This window comes from Sphaerodactylus townsendi, linkage group LG05 (assembly GCF_021028975.2).
Source record: "Sphaerodactylus townsendi isolate TG3544 linkage group LG05, MPM_Stown_v2.3, whole genome shotgun sequence".
NCBI lineage: Eukaryota > Metazoa > Chordata > Lepidosauria > Squamata > Sphaerodactylidae > Sphaerodactylus > Sphaerodactylus townsendi.
In genome coordinates, this window is record NC_059429.1 from 98264005 (window position 1) to 98280499 (window position 16495).

At 45.4% G+C, this 16495-nt stretch overlaps 1 protein-coding gene across 4 annotated transcripts in view; it reads left to right on the forward strand.

The window, feature by feature from the left end:
• The window catches only part of LGR6 (leucine rich repeat containing G protein-coupled receptor 6), a 164663-nt gene that overhangs the window by 117050 nt on the left and 31118 nt on the right, over nucleotides 1–16495 (forward strand). For all 4 annotated transcript variants that reach the window (XM_048498394.1, XM_048498395.1, XM_048498397.1 and 1 more), the window contains one exon: nucleotides 2135–2206. In XM_048498394.1, coding sequence (XP_048354351.1) covers nucleotides 2135–2206 — 72 coding nt within the window. The remainder of the gene's footprint in view (nucleotides 1–2134; nucleotides 2207–16495) is intronic.

A 16495-nucleotide genomic window follows, 5' to 3' on the forward strand; every position in this document is an offset into this window, starting at 1 on the left:
TGAGTCAATCCATCTTGTGTTGGGTCTTCCTCTTTTCTTGCTGCCCTTAACTTTTCCTACCGTTACTGTCTTTTGAATTGGGCTTAAATCTAGCTCTTCTACTGGAAACCAATTCAGCCACACTCTGAAAACATTTCTGTTAACTATTCTATCCATTTCATATTCTGCACTGACAACACAGGAAGAACTTTTGTTGGTTTTTTTCACACTTCTGCAGCATGCCAGTAAAGAAGGATTATAGGGAGATGAGGACATTTTGGAGGCCATTAATTCACAAGGTCATTATCAGTTGGAAGCAACTTCATGTCACTTAACACGAACACACACAGATAGAACCCATGTTGCGAGGGGGTGGAGTGCTGTCAAGTCACATCTCACTTCCGGTGACTATTTGATGATTTGTTGATTTTATTTTGTGCTCTATTTGTATGTTCATGTTCACCGCCCTGAGCCCTTTGGGGGAGGGCGGTATATAAATAAATAAATGAATGAATGAATGAATGAATGAATGAATGAATGAATGAATGAATGAATGAATGAATGAATGAATGAATGAATGAATGAATGTACTTTAGAGGTTCCAATGGTAGGAGTGAATGTGGGACACTCAGGTTTGAATTGTTACTGTTTGGAGTTTTGTGTACTTTAAATAACATTGCTGTGTACTTCTTAAAGACACAACATATATATTATTATTTAGCAGCATAAAGTGCTGTCAAGTCACATCTCACTTCCGGTGACTTCTGGTAGGGTTTTCAAGATAAGAGACATTCAGAGGTGGTTTGTCATTGCCTTTCTCTGCAAAATGACCCAGACTTCCTTGGAGGCATCTCATTCAAGTACTCACTAGGGACAGCCCTGCTTAGCTTCTGAGATCTGACGAGATGAGGCTAGCCTCGGCCATCCGGCTCAGGGAATATTATTATTTAGAAAATATATATACCACCTCTCCAGAGGTGTCTCTAAAAAAGTAAAAACAATATAATAAAATCATAAAAACAACAACAAACAAAGAATTACCAGTGTTAAAACAAGGAACAAATCAGGGCCATAAAATATATGTAACTATTAAATGACCGAGTAAAGCAAGCTTTAATTTGCTTGGTCTATTTTTTGCCCTTCTTTCTTCATTTGCAACAAAATATTGTTACTGAACACTAAAATAATTTTCTACCCAGTATCACTCAGTATTGTAGCATTGGTGTTTGTTGTGCTTTATTTTTCTTTGAGAAACTGGAGTCAGAAAAAAATTAATAAGGGACATAATTTATTAGGGGAAAGCACTTGAAACTGTATATGAAACAGAAGTTCCAGCAATTATTTGGCATGAAGTCTGTGGAAGAAAACTCTGTTTTGGAGTAACATTTCATCCCATTCTATCTTTATCTTCTCTCCTTTTTTCTCTGTATAGCTCAGTGGTTCTCAACCTTCCTAATGCCGCGACCCTTTAATACAGTTCCTTATGTTGTGGTGACCCCCAACCCTAACATTTATCCATTTTACAGATGGAGAACACTGATGCAGAGAGTCTTAGGCGACCCAAAGGGGTAGCGACCCACAGGTTGAGAACCACTGGCGTAGCTAATAGCATAGATCAGGCTGTGTGAAAGATTCCCCACATAAGACTGATATAGCTGGCATACCGTTCTGTACAGCTATTACCCCATATCGTTTTCATAATGCAGTATATTAAAAAAATGTAGTAGAGTAACAAGATATACTTGTTAAAGTATATGAATGACAGGCAGCTTGTAACTGTATGCAAATTTACTTGCGATTATATGCAAAATGTACTGATTGATCTCAAAGGAACTTAATTTCAAGTAGCCATGTGTTAAGCCTCTAGTACATGCACCTGTTTGAACAGTGGATCATAGTGTGATTTGGTCTTGGAGTGTGTTAACAGGGCTCACAGCTTACAAAGCACAAGCACTGGGTTTGTTCCTTATTCCCTTGTTATTCTGAGTACATCTGTTTGGGCAACATACGCATGATCTCTTTGAAACTTCATGGACTTGGGGCAGGTTTGCCTTAGCAGCATTAGGCTTGCAGTGCCTCGGTAGGCAACAAAGCTGAAAAAAACCCGGTTTACTGATATTCAGAATTTAAGAATTGCTTTTTCTGTCCTCTGCAGACACCTCCATAATAACCAGATCCAGAGCCTGGGAATGCAGGGCTTTGAAGGACTCCACAGCCTGGAAACTCTGTGAGTGGTTTGCTTTGTTTGTACCTACTCTAAATCACACTCCTCAAAAGACTGAGGTAATTGTGTGGTAGATTTCTTCCATTTCTCTACAAACTTCGAAAAGAGTAGATTTTTCAGGCTCTGCTCATAGAGAACTATTCCACCTTATTGCTGAGCTTGGAAATAGTTGTGCTAACCCATCCTCAGAACAAACATATTTTTGATGTTATTTAACAGTGTTACCTAACTCCAGAAGAATCAGGAAAACCTGGTCATGAAAGTTCTCCAAGCAAAAGTGTGCTGTATCTTTTTATTTTAGAGACTTGTCTTTTTATTTTAGAGGTTGTCTTTTTATTTTAGAGACTTGGGAAAAAGAATATATGGATGTGTCTGAGAGAATTTGAGCTGATGTCATGGAAGAACAATGAATGTGGTATTTAGCTGCAGGAGCTGTAATTATTCATCTGTATCAAACTATGTGCAGTGGAATAAAAGGCACAAGTAATAGGGGTAGACATAAACGTTTTGAAATACTGGGAGGCCAGAGGTACATTAGAGTCCCATCAGAAATCTTTTTGGTCTGTCCTTTTCTTGCCACAAAAAACAAAAAGTTGATTCATGTATTACCATAGATAGTGTGGTGCTTCCATATGCTTTTCTAGAAACAGCTTGATGGAGAAACCACAGGGGCAGAGAAAATTATGTGATAATTTTTCATATAAATTTCGTAAAACTTACGTGGGATTAAGAAGGTTGAAACTGCCATGAGAAGGGACTACATCATTTGCCCTGTCCATGTAGTTTTTCTCTGTCCAGATATTCCACTGTAGAATGGGACTGCAGTGTGGGAAAGTCTTTTCCACATCACTGAAACCGGAGACTGTCTAGAAAGCTAAGAGTTAAATGCCACATCTCCACACTCAGAAACAAATTAATTTGCCAGGCCATGATGGATATTGCCCGCTTTGTATATGATGGCCTGCACAAACAAACAATGTGATAAATCAGAATTCCAGAATGTCAGTCCAAAAGATTCTTGTCTTTGGTTGTCCAGAGACCTTTTCCTCAACCCCAATAAAATGGTCATGGCTTTAATTATTGGAACACATTGTCAAAAGAATAAGTGGGACATAAGAGAGAACAAAACAGGAAGAAAGAGAGAAAGAAACTATCCCAGCATAAAATTGTCACTCAAGGAGATAAAAATGCCACCCAGATATGAAATTTTGCCAAGAACACAATGTATCTTGTCCCTAGAGAATCTGAGTCAGGGATTAGGGAGAGGATAACATTAGGGAATAAGATTTCCAGACAGTAAAGATATAGCATTTTTGTCAGGCTATTCCTGGAGGTTCCTTTTAGGGAGGGGAGGCAGTGAGGGATTGTACCTCATACATTATAGTTACTACTGCCCTCTCTGGGAAAGTTTCAGAGACTGCAGTCTCAGTCTCAGTATGGCAGGAAAGATGGTCATTGGTATGTTCAAGCTCCAAGATATATTAGCACCTTTGGTGATAATGCAAGAGATCTAGGCAACAACACCTTGGATCATATAGCATAGTTCCTTTTGGTGCGAAATATCTTGGACCAACCTCATTGTAATGCTCACACACACACAAATCCACCATTGTCCTTGAATTGATCTCAAGATCACAGCAATGATTTACAATTTAGCTTGACATCGGCATTGCCGACCAAGGAACCGAGAGAGATCCTAAGAGCCCAATAACACACCAAACACCATTTTGTGAAATAAAACTGACCACAGCTTGTTTATTGGTTTGCTGGCTGAGGAAGCAGAGATGCACCATGGGGGATGGATCTGGTTACTGAGCAGCAACCTTGCTGCCCTCTGGTGACACCCTTCCCCCAGACCCAAGTGATGGGAGAACCAAGGAGCAGCAAGCCAGTGGGAGCCATTTGGGTGCTGGCCTGTAAACAAATCTCCCTGGGCATATGGCACCAAGGCTTGCCCCACCCCAAGGCCTTTTATGGGGGCTCCCACTAATGGGGAGAACAGCACGCAGGCTCCTCCTCCCCAAGATGGATCAGTTCCCTGTAGACTGCTGAGTACCTGCAGCCGATAGACCTTATCTGTTCTGTGAGACCTGGAATACAATGTCCAGTTCTCGGCACCACAATTCAAGAAGGATATTGACCAGCTGGAATGGGTCCAGAGGAGGGTGACCAAAATGGTAAAAGGTCTGGAATCTATGTGCTACAAGATGAGACTTAGGGAGCTGGGGATGTTTAGTCTGGAGAAGAGAAGGTTAAGGTGTGACATGAAAGCCAGTTTAAATATTTGAAGAGATGTCATGTTGAAGATGGAGCAAGCTTGTTTTCTGCTGGTTCAGGGACTAGGACAAGGAGTAATGGATTCAATGTACAGGAAAAGAGATTCCACCTAAACATTCGGAAGAACATTCTGACAGTAAGGGCTGTTTGACAGTGCACTGCCTTAGAGCATGGTGCCGTTTCCTTCTTTGGAGGTTTTTAAAGAGAGGCTGGATGACCGTCTGTCAGGAGTGCTTTGATTATGTGTTCCTGCATGGCCGGGGATTAAATTTGATGGCCCTTGTGGTCTCTTCCAACTCTGTGATTTTATGATTCTTCTAAGCACCAGTTCAGCTGCTGTGGTGACTGCCCTGATTTGGACCTAGTGTGGGCCAAATTCCGTTGGTGGCCTCCTCAAGCTAGCTATGCCAGCATGCAGTATGTTGGTGAACTGGAAACATGACAACCATAACCCACTGGCCATAATGAGAGGTATTCGACTGTATCCTTCATAGGAAAGGGCTTCCCTGGGGGAGATGCCCCAAGCAGTACCCTCATGCCCCATGCTCTTTGGTGTCTGCTGCACATGGTACAAGGCACATTGTGCCTTCCAGGGGATAGGCTGACAGCCCTTTAGAAGCTCATTCAGAGACTCTTGAGAAGCCAAAAATGTACCCTCAGGGAGCTGCAGGCAATCCTGGGCACCTTAGCTTGGATTGTGTTACACTGGGTTGTGTTATCTGGACACGTGTTCTGCACCTGGCTGGCAAGGGCTTTGTCCAAGGCCTCTGCCCCGCACCACTACATCTAGCAGTGATATCTGCAGGCCGATTGCCCTGGTCGTGCTCATAGGTCTATTGCACCATCTGCCACAGGTCTGTTCCTCACCTTTTGAAATTATCTTGTTCTGTGTTGCCTTTTTTTGAGTCTTCCATTGCAGTGAACTAGTATCGAGTTCACAGGACAAATGCAGTAGAGGGGCCCTGGCTCTGAAGGACCTGTGGGTGGGAACTTCCAAAGTTAATATTTGGCTGCAGTAAGGTTCATGAAATGCCCTGGAAAAAGACATTGTTAGTACTGCCCATGGAGGGGGCCCCGGACCATTCCCCACTTACCCATAGACCCCTGGGCCCAGTAGCCCCACCCCAACCAGGTGCTAGAGGCACCACATCTGCTGGCCAGGAAACCGAGGCCAAGGCACTCCCCACCCAAATGGCCAGGGAGGCCAAAGCCCAGCCCTCATACCTTGGAGTCCAGGTGTCAAGTCATGAGAGCCAGGTAGGCTGAAACCTGTGTCAGCAGCGTTCCCAAGCCCAGCTGCCCCAATGCCAAGGCCAGACTCACTCAGCCCCACCCACTGTGCACGCCCAAGCTGATTGCCAGACCATTAGAACATAAGAACATAAGAAAGAGCCTGCTGGATCAGACCAGAGTCCATCTAGTCCAGCACTCTGCTACTCGCAGTGGCCCACCAGGTGCCTTTGGGCAGTGGCGTAACTAGGCAAACTAGAGCCCTGGGCAAAACCTGAGTTTGATGCCACCCGAGACGCGTGCCCAATGCAACGCGCACACCCCCCTTGTAGCTACGTCCAGTGGTGTATCTAGGCAAACTGGGTTTGGCCCAGCCCACCCCAGGGAACAGCGCACCCTCCCCCACCTGTGACCAAGAAACAATGATTTTTTACACCAGGTTGTTTCAAGAGTCCTTACCATCACATTTATAGAGACATGCCCAGCTCACTGGAAATCTGGGCACAGCACTAAGCCATGCCACTGACAGCAGAAATAATTTTTTGAAAACTTATTTTCAAAATGCTTTCAAAATGTTTTATTACTGCTATGAAAACATTTTATGGTGTTGTATCCAGTAATCCCAATTGGGGGAAACAGCATCACTTTCAATGTTTCAAAGAAGAATCTGGGCTCCCTAGTTTAAACAAGTGATGCTGGAATCCACCCCCAAACAGCATCATTTTCAATGGTGTTTAAACTAGGGAGCCCAGATTCTCCTTTTAAATCCACCTTAAAGGGAGAATCTGGGGTTCCCAGTTTAAACAACATTGGAAGTGATGCTATTTTGGGGTTGATTCTCCCCCACCCTGAAACAGCATCACGTGCAATGTTTAAACTGGGAACCTCAGATTCTCCCTTTAAATCCATGTCAAAGGCGGGGTGATTCAAAAGGAAAATCTGGCAGGGGTGCAATTGTTAAGCTAGCAGCACCAAACTTTCAGGGTATCTTTAGGAGACTCCCCTAAAGATACTACCCAGGTTTGGTGAAGTTTGGTTCAGGGGGTCCAAAGTTATCGACCCTCAAAGGTGTAGCCTCATCTCCTATTAGTTCCCATTGGAAACAATGGGGGATGGGGCACCCCCTTTGGGAGTCCATAACTTTGGACTCCCTGAACCAAACCTCACCAAACCTGGGTGATAGCATCAGGAGAATCTCCCAAAACATCCCTGAAATTTTGGTGCTGCTAGCCTAAAAACTGCGCCCTCTGCACGCCAAAAATGGAAAAACACTGAAAATACAAAAAATCCCAACCTGCGCCCCCCACAGGGCTGCGCCCAGGGCAACTGCCCACTTTGCCCAATGGGAGGAACACCTCTGCCTTTGGGAGCTCACATGCAGGATGTGAAAGCAATGGCCTTCTGCTGCTGCTGCTTCCAAGCACCTGGTCTGCGAAGGCATTTGCAATCTCAGATCAAAGAGGATCAAGATAGGTAGCCATAGATCGACTTCTCCTCCATAAATCTGTCCAAGCCCTTTTTAAAGCTATCCAGGTTAGTGGCCATCACCCCCTCCTGTGGCAGCATATTTCAAACACCAATCACACGTTGCATGAAGAAGTGTTTCCTTTTATTAGTCCTAATTCTTCCCCCCAGCATTTTCAATTTATGCCCCCTGGTTCTTGTATTGTGAGAAAGAGAGAAAAATTTCTCACTGTGGTGTATGAGGTTAAGAGCTCGTGTATCTAATCTGGAGGAACCGGGTTTGATTCCCAGCTCTGCCGCCTGAGCTGTGGAGGCTTATCTGGGGAATTCAGATTAGCCTGTGCACTCCCACACACGCCAGCTGGGTGACCTTGGGCTAGTCACAGCTTCTCGGAGCTCTCTCAGCCCCAACCACCTCACAGGGTGTTTGCTGTGAGGGGGGAAGGGCAAGGAGATTGTAAGCCCCTTTGAGTCTCCTCCAGGAGAGAAAGGGGGGATATAAATCCAAACTCTTCTTCTTTTTCTTTCTACCTCATGCATAATTTTATAGACTTCAGTCATATAAGAACATAAGAACATAAGAACAAGCCAGCTGGATCAGACCAAAGTCCATCTAGTCCAGCTCTCTGCTACTCGCAGTGGCCCACCAGGTGCCTTTGGGAGCTCACATGTAGGATGTGAACGCAATGGCCTTCTGCGGCTGTTGCTCCCGATCACCTGGTCTGTTAAGGCATTTGCAATCTCAGATCAAAGAGGATCAAGATTGGTAGCCATAAATCAACTTCTCCTCCATAAATCTGTCCAAGCCCCTTTTAAAGCTATCCAGGTTAGTGGCCATCACCACCTCCTGTGGCAGCATATTCCAAACACCAATCACACGTTGCGTGAAGAAGTGTTTCCTTTTATTAGTCCTAATTCTTCCCCCCAGCATTTTCAATGAATGCCCCCTGGTTTCTAGTATTGTGAGAAAGAGAGAAAAATTTCTCTCTGTCAACATTTTCTACCCATGCATAATTTTGTAGACTTCAATCATATCCCCCCTCAGCCGCCTCCTCTCCAAACTAAAGAGTCCCAAACGCTGCAGCCTCTCCTCATAGGGAAGGTGCTCCAGTCCCTCAATCATCCTTGTTGCCCTTCTCTGCACTTTTTCTATCTCCTCAATATCCTTTTTGAGATGCTGCGACCAGAACTGGACACAGTACTCCAAGTGCGGTCGCACCACTGCTTTATATAAGGGCATGACAATCTTTGCAGTTTTATTCTCAATTCCTTTTCTAATGATCCCCAGCATAGAGTTTGCCTTTTTCACAGCTGCCATGCATTGAGTTGACATTCCCATGGAACTATCAACTAAGACGCCTAAATCCCTTTCCTGGTCTGTGACTGATAGCACTGACCCCTGTAGCGTGTATGTGAAGTTTGGATTTTTTGCCCCTATGTGCATCAATGGTCCGCTTGGAGCTCTCCCCTCAGACGTCTCCTCTCCAAACTAAAGAGTCCCAAACGCTGCAGCCTCTCCTCATAAGGAAGGTGGGCCAGGACTGCCAGGCAGTTCCCCCAGTAGCTAGAATGGTTGAGGTCCATAATGTCTGTGCCCTGTGGACAGGAAGACGTGGAGCCAGTGAAGGTCTCCCAATGACCAGGGTGGCTGCTATTCCCTGTCCCTGCACCCATTGCCCCAGAGGCTACACTGCCTGTGGCCATGTGCAAGCTGGGGGAACCCCTGGAACTCCCTCCACATGCCACGAATGAGGCCAATGGTGCTCCCCACTCCTGAGCTTGGCTGAACTGCAGAAGGCACCTTGTGCTGACTGGGCTCAGCCTCTGAGGCCCCTCCCAGCGAGTTGAGTTGCCCCCCTTGCAAGCCCCCCCAAAACCACAATGGCCAAGCCTGGGTGCATTTGGGGGGCCAGAGGAACTAGACCCTGAGGAGGTTCTCTTCCTCCTTGCCCACTCAGTGAAGCCAGATGGCTTGGCAGTAGCCCCTTGAGGGGATGCTTCTCTCTGGACCGCCTGATCACCACAAATGCTCAGAGGGCCAAGCGAGGATGTTTCTCCCCTGCAGGGCTGTGCCACTGTCCCACATCCCGCTTTTGTCCCCTTTGGAGCCATGGACAAATGCATACCAAGTGCCAGTTTTTAAAAAGCCTGCACCACTTCCAGCTCGCGCCCCCCCCCCCCCCAGTTTTGGGATTCCCTGGATCCTGGTGATCACTGGAGCTTGTTGCTTCCAAGCCCCTGACACTGCCAATCCGAACCAGCCGTTGCTCTGCTGCCAGGCACCTCTGCTGGACAGGCCAGGAGAGAAGCCAGGCACCATTGCCTAATGGGTGTCAGGTGCCGCACAGCACAAGTGCAAAACCTAAAGAGAAGTGGAAGATCCCATGAAGATCCATGAATGTTGCCAAAATGTCAAGTACGACAGTGCACAGTTGCAGAAGACCCAATGCCCAGAAGCCAAAGATCAACAAAGAGAGCAAATCATAAGCTGGGGCAGTGCTGAGCAACAGAGGCAGAAATCTGCATTGCCTGGCCTTAAATAGCCAAGCACCTCTAGCTCCGCCCAAGTCACCTCAAAGGGCCAGGCCAGCCGGGACTCTAATCGCCTCAGGGCACCATGCGGCTGGTGTGGAGGACAGCCCTTGAACCACCACCCCCCTTCGACTCCTGGCCAGCAATGGTGCCTCTAGGAGGTAAATCACAGGCCGTTCTTTCTTGGCAGCACAAAGATTATTAGATTAAAAGTCCAGAAGCTATTGAACTCCTGCTTTGCCCGTGCACCAAACAATGGTAGATTAACATGGTTACCTAGGAGATATATCTTTTGCATTTTGTATGCCAGGGAGAAAGGGAACAGGAACACTGGCACATGACAGCAGCAAGAATGGGATGTGAGTGTTTGACTTCTAGGTGAGCCGCAGTGAGCCTCCCCTCCCCCACCCCCCATTGCTCTTGTGCAACTAGCTGGCAAAGTATCTCCCCCTGTAGCAACGGCTGATCTTGCCACCAAGACATCTCCTCCCTTGTGAGATAACAGGAAGAAAGAGGGGAACCTCCAAGTTCTTTCTCTTTTGTGCGGTTTGGCATCTTTCCTCCAGAGTCATCATCAAGCAGCCTAGCCAGTTCACCTGGGGATAGAAGACAATACATGCAAAGAAGAAACTGCACCGCCCCGAGGGCACAGTGGTCTCAGAGCCAAGCTTTATTCTAGCAAGTTGATTGATATGAGTTAGTTTTTGAAAGTGCTTGCCAAGACTTCTACCGAAACTGACATTAAATCACAGAGTTCAAGCCATCATGTGAAACAAAATGGAAACAACAAAAGAATAGTCACAGGAATGAACCAAACGGATAATCCAAGTTTATAGTGCCAGATCTAAAGTCTGTGCTGCATGAGAAGGAAGGTAGGAATGTGGGGTTCCAGAGTGGGCCTCAGCAAAAGCGAGAGGAGTCTTTTATGCAATAGAAGGGAAAATAGAGGGGAAAAATAGAACAAAAGAAAAAAATGTTGTTCATAAGCAGATAGGTAAAAGAGTGGACATAGAAATCAAGTGTAGCAACTTGTACTAGCATATAACATTGCAACATGGAAAGCACAGAAAGATTGAACTGCAGAGGTTGGGCATTTTGCATTCCTTAGTGTTTGCCACCTTCATTTGTCATTTGTTTTAACTTGAATCCCTTATTTTAAGTTTCACATCTGATACACAGCTATCCAGAATGATGTGCTTTGGGCCACAATTTGATTGCACCTCAATGTGGAATCTACACTGCACAGGAATGCTGTTGACACCTGCAGTGCTAGACTCAGTGTCAAATATAGTTTGTCCTTTGCCCCCATAAAAGCTTCAACATAATGGAAGGAATAGGCAGAGCGCAAAAATGTTGTGCCAGGCCTAACATAGGTATAGAGACAAGAAGAAGCAAAAGAGAGATTATAATTCAATTCATACTGCCCACATCACAGTGGGCTGGATCCAGCAACCCTCTCATGCAAGGATCATGGATCTTCCTCATTTTCCCCTATCCCCAAGCAGTCCTAATTGCCCCAGTTAATTCCCAGGGTCACAGAACATTTCATTTCACATTTAATTTATATCCTGCCCTCCCCTGGAGGGCTCAGGGTGGCAAACAACAAAAGTGAACAAACAATAAAGCATAGCATAAACAGCAACAACAATAAATCATAACACAACAATATCAACAGCATAATAATGGATCACAATAATATACTATAAGCAGTGGTGGGATCCAAAAATTTTAGTAACAGGTTCCCATGGTGGTGGGATTCAAACAGTGGTGAAGTGCCAATGGGGATGGGTGGGGCACGATGGGGCGTGGCAGGGCATTCTGGGGGCGGGGCATTGCTGGGCAGGGCTGTGGGAAGGATGCAGCCACTGTGCCGGTTCTTGGACGGGAAACAAATGTACGCAGGTGCAGGCTGCCACACACACTGGTGCACCACCGAGACTGCTTCAAGTTCTGTGCACTACTGCTGAGGAGCGGAGGAGGGGCGTAACTAAGGCAAAAATCACATGACAAAATCACCAATTAGTAACCCCCTCTCGGCACACACAAATAATTAGTCACCTACTCTCGGGAACCTGTGAGAACCTGCTGGATCCCACCTCTGACTATAAGCAATAACCAATTATATCATGCAGGGGAATAATAGCTGCTGACAGAACAGAAAGAGTCATTTCATTCTCTTTGCCCTCACTGCAGTCCACCAGCCTTTTATTTTATTAGGTTTCTACACCCACCCTTTCCTGCCTCAGGGCATCTAACGACAATCATAGGATGGATGGATGGATGGATGGATGGATGGATGGATGGATGGATGGATGGATGGATGGATGGATGGATGGATGGATGGATGGATGGATGGATGGAGGGAGGGAGGGAGGGAGGGAGGGAGAGGGATGGATGGATGGATGGATGGATGGATGGATGGATGGATGGATGGATGGATGGATGGATGGATGGATGGATGGATGGATGGATGGATGGATGGATGGATGGATGGATGGATGGATGGATGGATGGGTGGATGGATGGATGGGTGGATGGATGGATGGATGGATGGATGGATGGATGGATGGATGGATGGATGGATGGATGGATGGATGGATGGATGGATGGATGGATAACAACATAAGAACAAGCCAGCTGGATCAGACCAGAGTCCATCTAGTCCAGCTCTCTGCTACTCTCAGTGGCCCACCTGGTGCCTTTGGGAGCTCACATTCAGGATGTGAAAGCAATGGCCTTCTGCGGCTGTTGCTCCTGAGCACCTGGTCTGTTAAAGCATTTACAATCTCAGATCAAGAAGGATCAAGATTGGTAGCCATAGATCGACTTCTCCTCCATAAATCTGTCCAAGCCCTTTTTAAAGCTATCCAGGTTAGTGGCCATCACCACCTCCTGTGGCAGCATATTCCAAACACCAATCACACGTTGCGTGAAAAAATGTTTCCTTTTATTAGTCCTTATTCTTCCCCCCAGCATTTTCAATGTATGCCCCCTGGTTCTAGTATTATGAGAAAGAGAGAAAAATTTCTCACTGTCAACATTTTTTATCCCATGCATAATTTTATAGACTTCAATCATATCCCCCCTCAGACGTCTCCTCTCCAAACTAAAGAAAAAGAATCCCCAAACAGCTGCAATGCCCTGTCTTCACTAAGGAGAAAGGTGCTCCAATCCCTCAGTCATCCTCGTTGCCCTTCTCTGCACTTTTTCTATCTCTTCAATATCCTTTTTGAGATGTGGCGACCAGAACTGAACACAGTACTTTAAGTCTTTGATTAAACCACTGCTTTATATAAGGGCATGACAATCTTTGCAGTTTTATTATCAATTCCTTTCCTGATTATCCCCAGCATAGAGTTTGCCTTTTTCACAGCTGCCATGCACTGAGTCGACATTCCCATGGAACTATCAACTAAGACACCCAAATCCAGATAGATAGATGGATGGATGGATGGATGGATGGATGGATGGATGGATGGATGGATGGATGGATGGATGGATGGATGGATGGATGGATGGATGGATGGATGGATGGATGGATGGATGGATGGATGGATGGATGGATGGATGGATGGATGGATGGATGGATGGATGGATGGATTGGCTGATTGGCTGCAATGGAGCCACTTCAGAGCACAGAATCTCCCAGCTCTTTAGTCTTTCCACCATAGAACTTGAAGAGGCTTACTAGGTTTTACCACCACTCCTACACATGAAGCCTGCTCAGTCACTGGACAGTGTGTAACAGACTTCTCTCTGTGATATACCTCTGAAGATGCCAGCCAAAAATGCAGGCAACTTGTTAAGAACAAGATCTACCAGACCATGGCCACACAGCCCGGAAAACCCTACAGAACCTTCACCTCTTAAAATGAAGCCATTCTGCAACACACTTCAAGCAAGTGACATACTTGGGCAGAGGGAGGGAAGGTTTTTATTGGGGACTCGGGAGGGAAGGGTTTTTTCGTTGGAGGGCTTTTTTAAAAAACGAGTTGGGCCGTCCGAGGCCTGATTCAGTAATGGCACCGAATCGGACGCCATTGATTTGAATAGCTCCGAATCAGATGCCATTGATTCGGACCTGACTCAGTCCGAATCTGCCCGAATCGGAGGCGATTAGGACCGAATCGCCAACTCTAGCCAGCAGTGATGGCAGCGGCCCTGAGACATTGTTGGGGTTTATACAGTTCTTAGGGTTTGTTGGGGGTTTGTATAGTTCTTATATCGTTCTTAGCCGTGATCAGTGGCAAACTGGTTGGGATCCTAAGCTGCACAGTGGCTGTGTGGGTATATTGGAAGACAGGCAGGAGGGTTCAGTATGAGTATTAATACTTGTGTCAGTGTTTCCACTAATGTGATATCAAGCTAGTGCTCTAGAGGAAACCCAGACAGAGTTAGGGTTGTCAACCTCCAGACAGAGTAAGGGCTGTCAGTGGAGAGCTTCCCACAACTGATTTCCAATCCAAAGGGAATGTACATTCAATACGAAAGAAACCACAAGTGCATAAATGGCTCCAGACTGCACTCCTGCACGAAATATCTCAGCATTTGAGAACAATTTTCCAGTTTAAAGTTCTATGTTTGCATTGTAATCCAGTCAAGTGCAGCAGAAATGCTACTGTGACATCTGTTTAAAGCCAGTATCTGATAAACCTAAGAACATAAGAATAGCCATGCTGAATCAGGAAAAAAGTCCCATTTAGCCCAGTATGCTGTGGCCCATCAGCTACCTCTGTGAAGACCACCATCAGGAAGACAGAAACAGCATCATCCTGCCTGTGCTCTCCAGCAACTGATTTCAAGAGGCACACAGCCCCTGTTACTGGAGTGAGTAAATATCCATCATGGTTACTAGCCAATGATAGCCCAGCCCAGTCCTCCATGATTTTGTTCATTCCCCTTTTAAAGTCTTCCTAGTTGACAGCTATGATCACATCCTGTGGCAGTGAGCTCCACAAATTAACTATGCTCTGTGTGAAGAAATACTTCTTTTTGTCCTGAATCTCCCACCGTTCAGCTTCAGTAGATGACCCTGGGTTCCAGAACTCTGGGAAAGCGGGAAAAGTATCTCCCAGTCCACTCTCTCTATGCCATTGCATGGTTTCATAAATGTCTATCATGTCTCCTCCTACTCACCTTTTTTTCTAAGTGTTTTAACCAATCCTTCTATGTTTATGTTTAAACATAGGGCAGCTGCTATAGCCCCCAATCATTTTATTTGCTCCTTTTATGTACCTTTTTAAGCTCTGCAATATCCTTTTTCAGATTGTTGACTAGAACTGTACACAGTGCACCAAGTATAGACTCAACATACATTTCTATAAGGGCAGTATGATTCCTATTCTAATTATGGCCAATAATTGTACACTAGGTGAACATATTCCTCAAGCTAACTACTATCACCTCAAGTTACCTTCCTTGGTCTGTTGTTGTCAGTTCAGACCCCATCAATATATATGTGAACTTGGGATATGTAGCCTCAATATGTATCATATTACACTTACAATTAATCCATTTACCCTTTTAATGCCCATTTTCCCAGTTGGAAGAGATCTTTTTGGAGCTCTTCACAATGCATTTTTTGCCAATAATATGTTGGTGTCATCTGCAAACTTGGCCACCTCACTCACTGCTCATCGCTAAACTCAGGCCATTTGTGAACAAGTTGAAAAGCACAAATCCCAATGCTGATCCCTGAGGACCTCACTGTTCACATTCCTCCATTGTCAGACCTGAGCATTCATTCCAACACTCTGGTTCCTGTTTTTAGCCAGTTTCCAATTCATAAATTGACTGGTCTTAGCCCATGACTAAAGTTTGCTCAGGAGTCTTTGGTGAGGGTCCTTGTCAAAAACCTTCTGGAAGTTCAAATAAACCATGTCTACTGTTCCTGTCCACATTTATTGATATGCAAACTTGCAATTGTGAATTGCCTTTGTGGAAATACTATTTTAACCTGCTCTTTTATAAAGTATTTGTACTTATCCTGAATGAGAAACATATTCCTTTATTACAATTTCACCTCTCCCCCTCATAAAATCTCAAGTCTTTTCATGTCAGGCCTTGAGAATAGCCTTTTTTTCTGATTTTTTTTCCATTTTTTCCCTGGGCCTTTACATCTTTATTTCAAAGAAAGTTAATTATCTTAGGCCAGACATAGACAGTTGATGACTCATTAGGCAGCCCACAAGTCGTGGAGCTTGAGAAACTCTTGGCTTGGATCCTAAGGAAGCCATGAACAGAGGGAAGTTTAAGGAAGGCCTGTCCCTTCCCGGTCCCATGTTTTCCTACAAGCTGCTGCTGCTACAGGTCAAGAAACCCTTGAGAATGGTATGGAAAGTGGAGAAAGGAGCTGTAGCAAGAAGGAAAAAATAATATATATCTCTTCTATTATTGGGCATTTAAAGAAAAGTTCTTACAAGCTGTGCTGCTTTGTTGCTTATTCATTGCTCAGTCACTGCCCTTCATGCTGTGATGTTCACTTTCACTTATAACTCAGGAGCAGTGTCCTAACTCAGGTTCTTAGGCTCAAGCAATAGAGATGAGTGTGTTCAAAACAACATCCATTTATAAGCAAGGACATACAACGATTGTTTCAGGACAAGGGAGCTCATGCCAGGGGTGTACTGCCTACAGGGACAGGAGGTACAAATGACCCCGGGCATACCAGCAGGGGGCACAAACTTTCCCCCCTTCTCCCCCACGCCAATTTGGCTTGGGGAGGACAGGAGGCAGCCTGCAGGGAGGCAGGGGGGTGGCTTGAATGGGCGCTGTGGCAGCAGGTCGGCC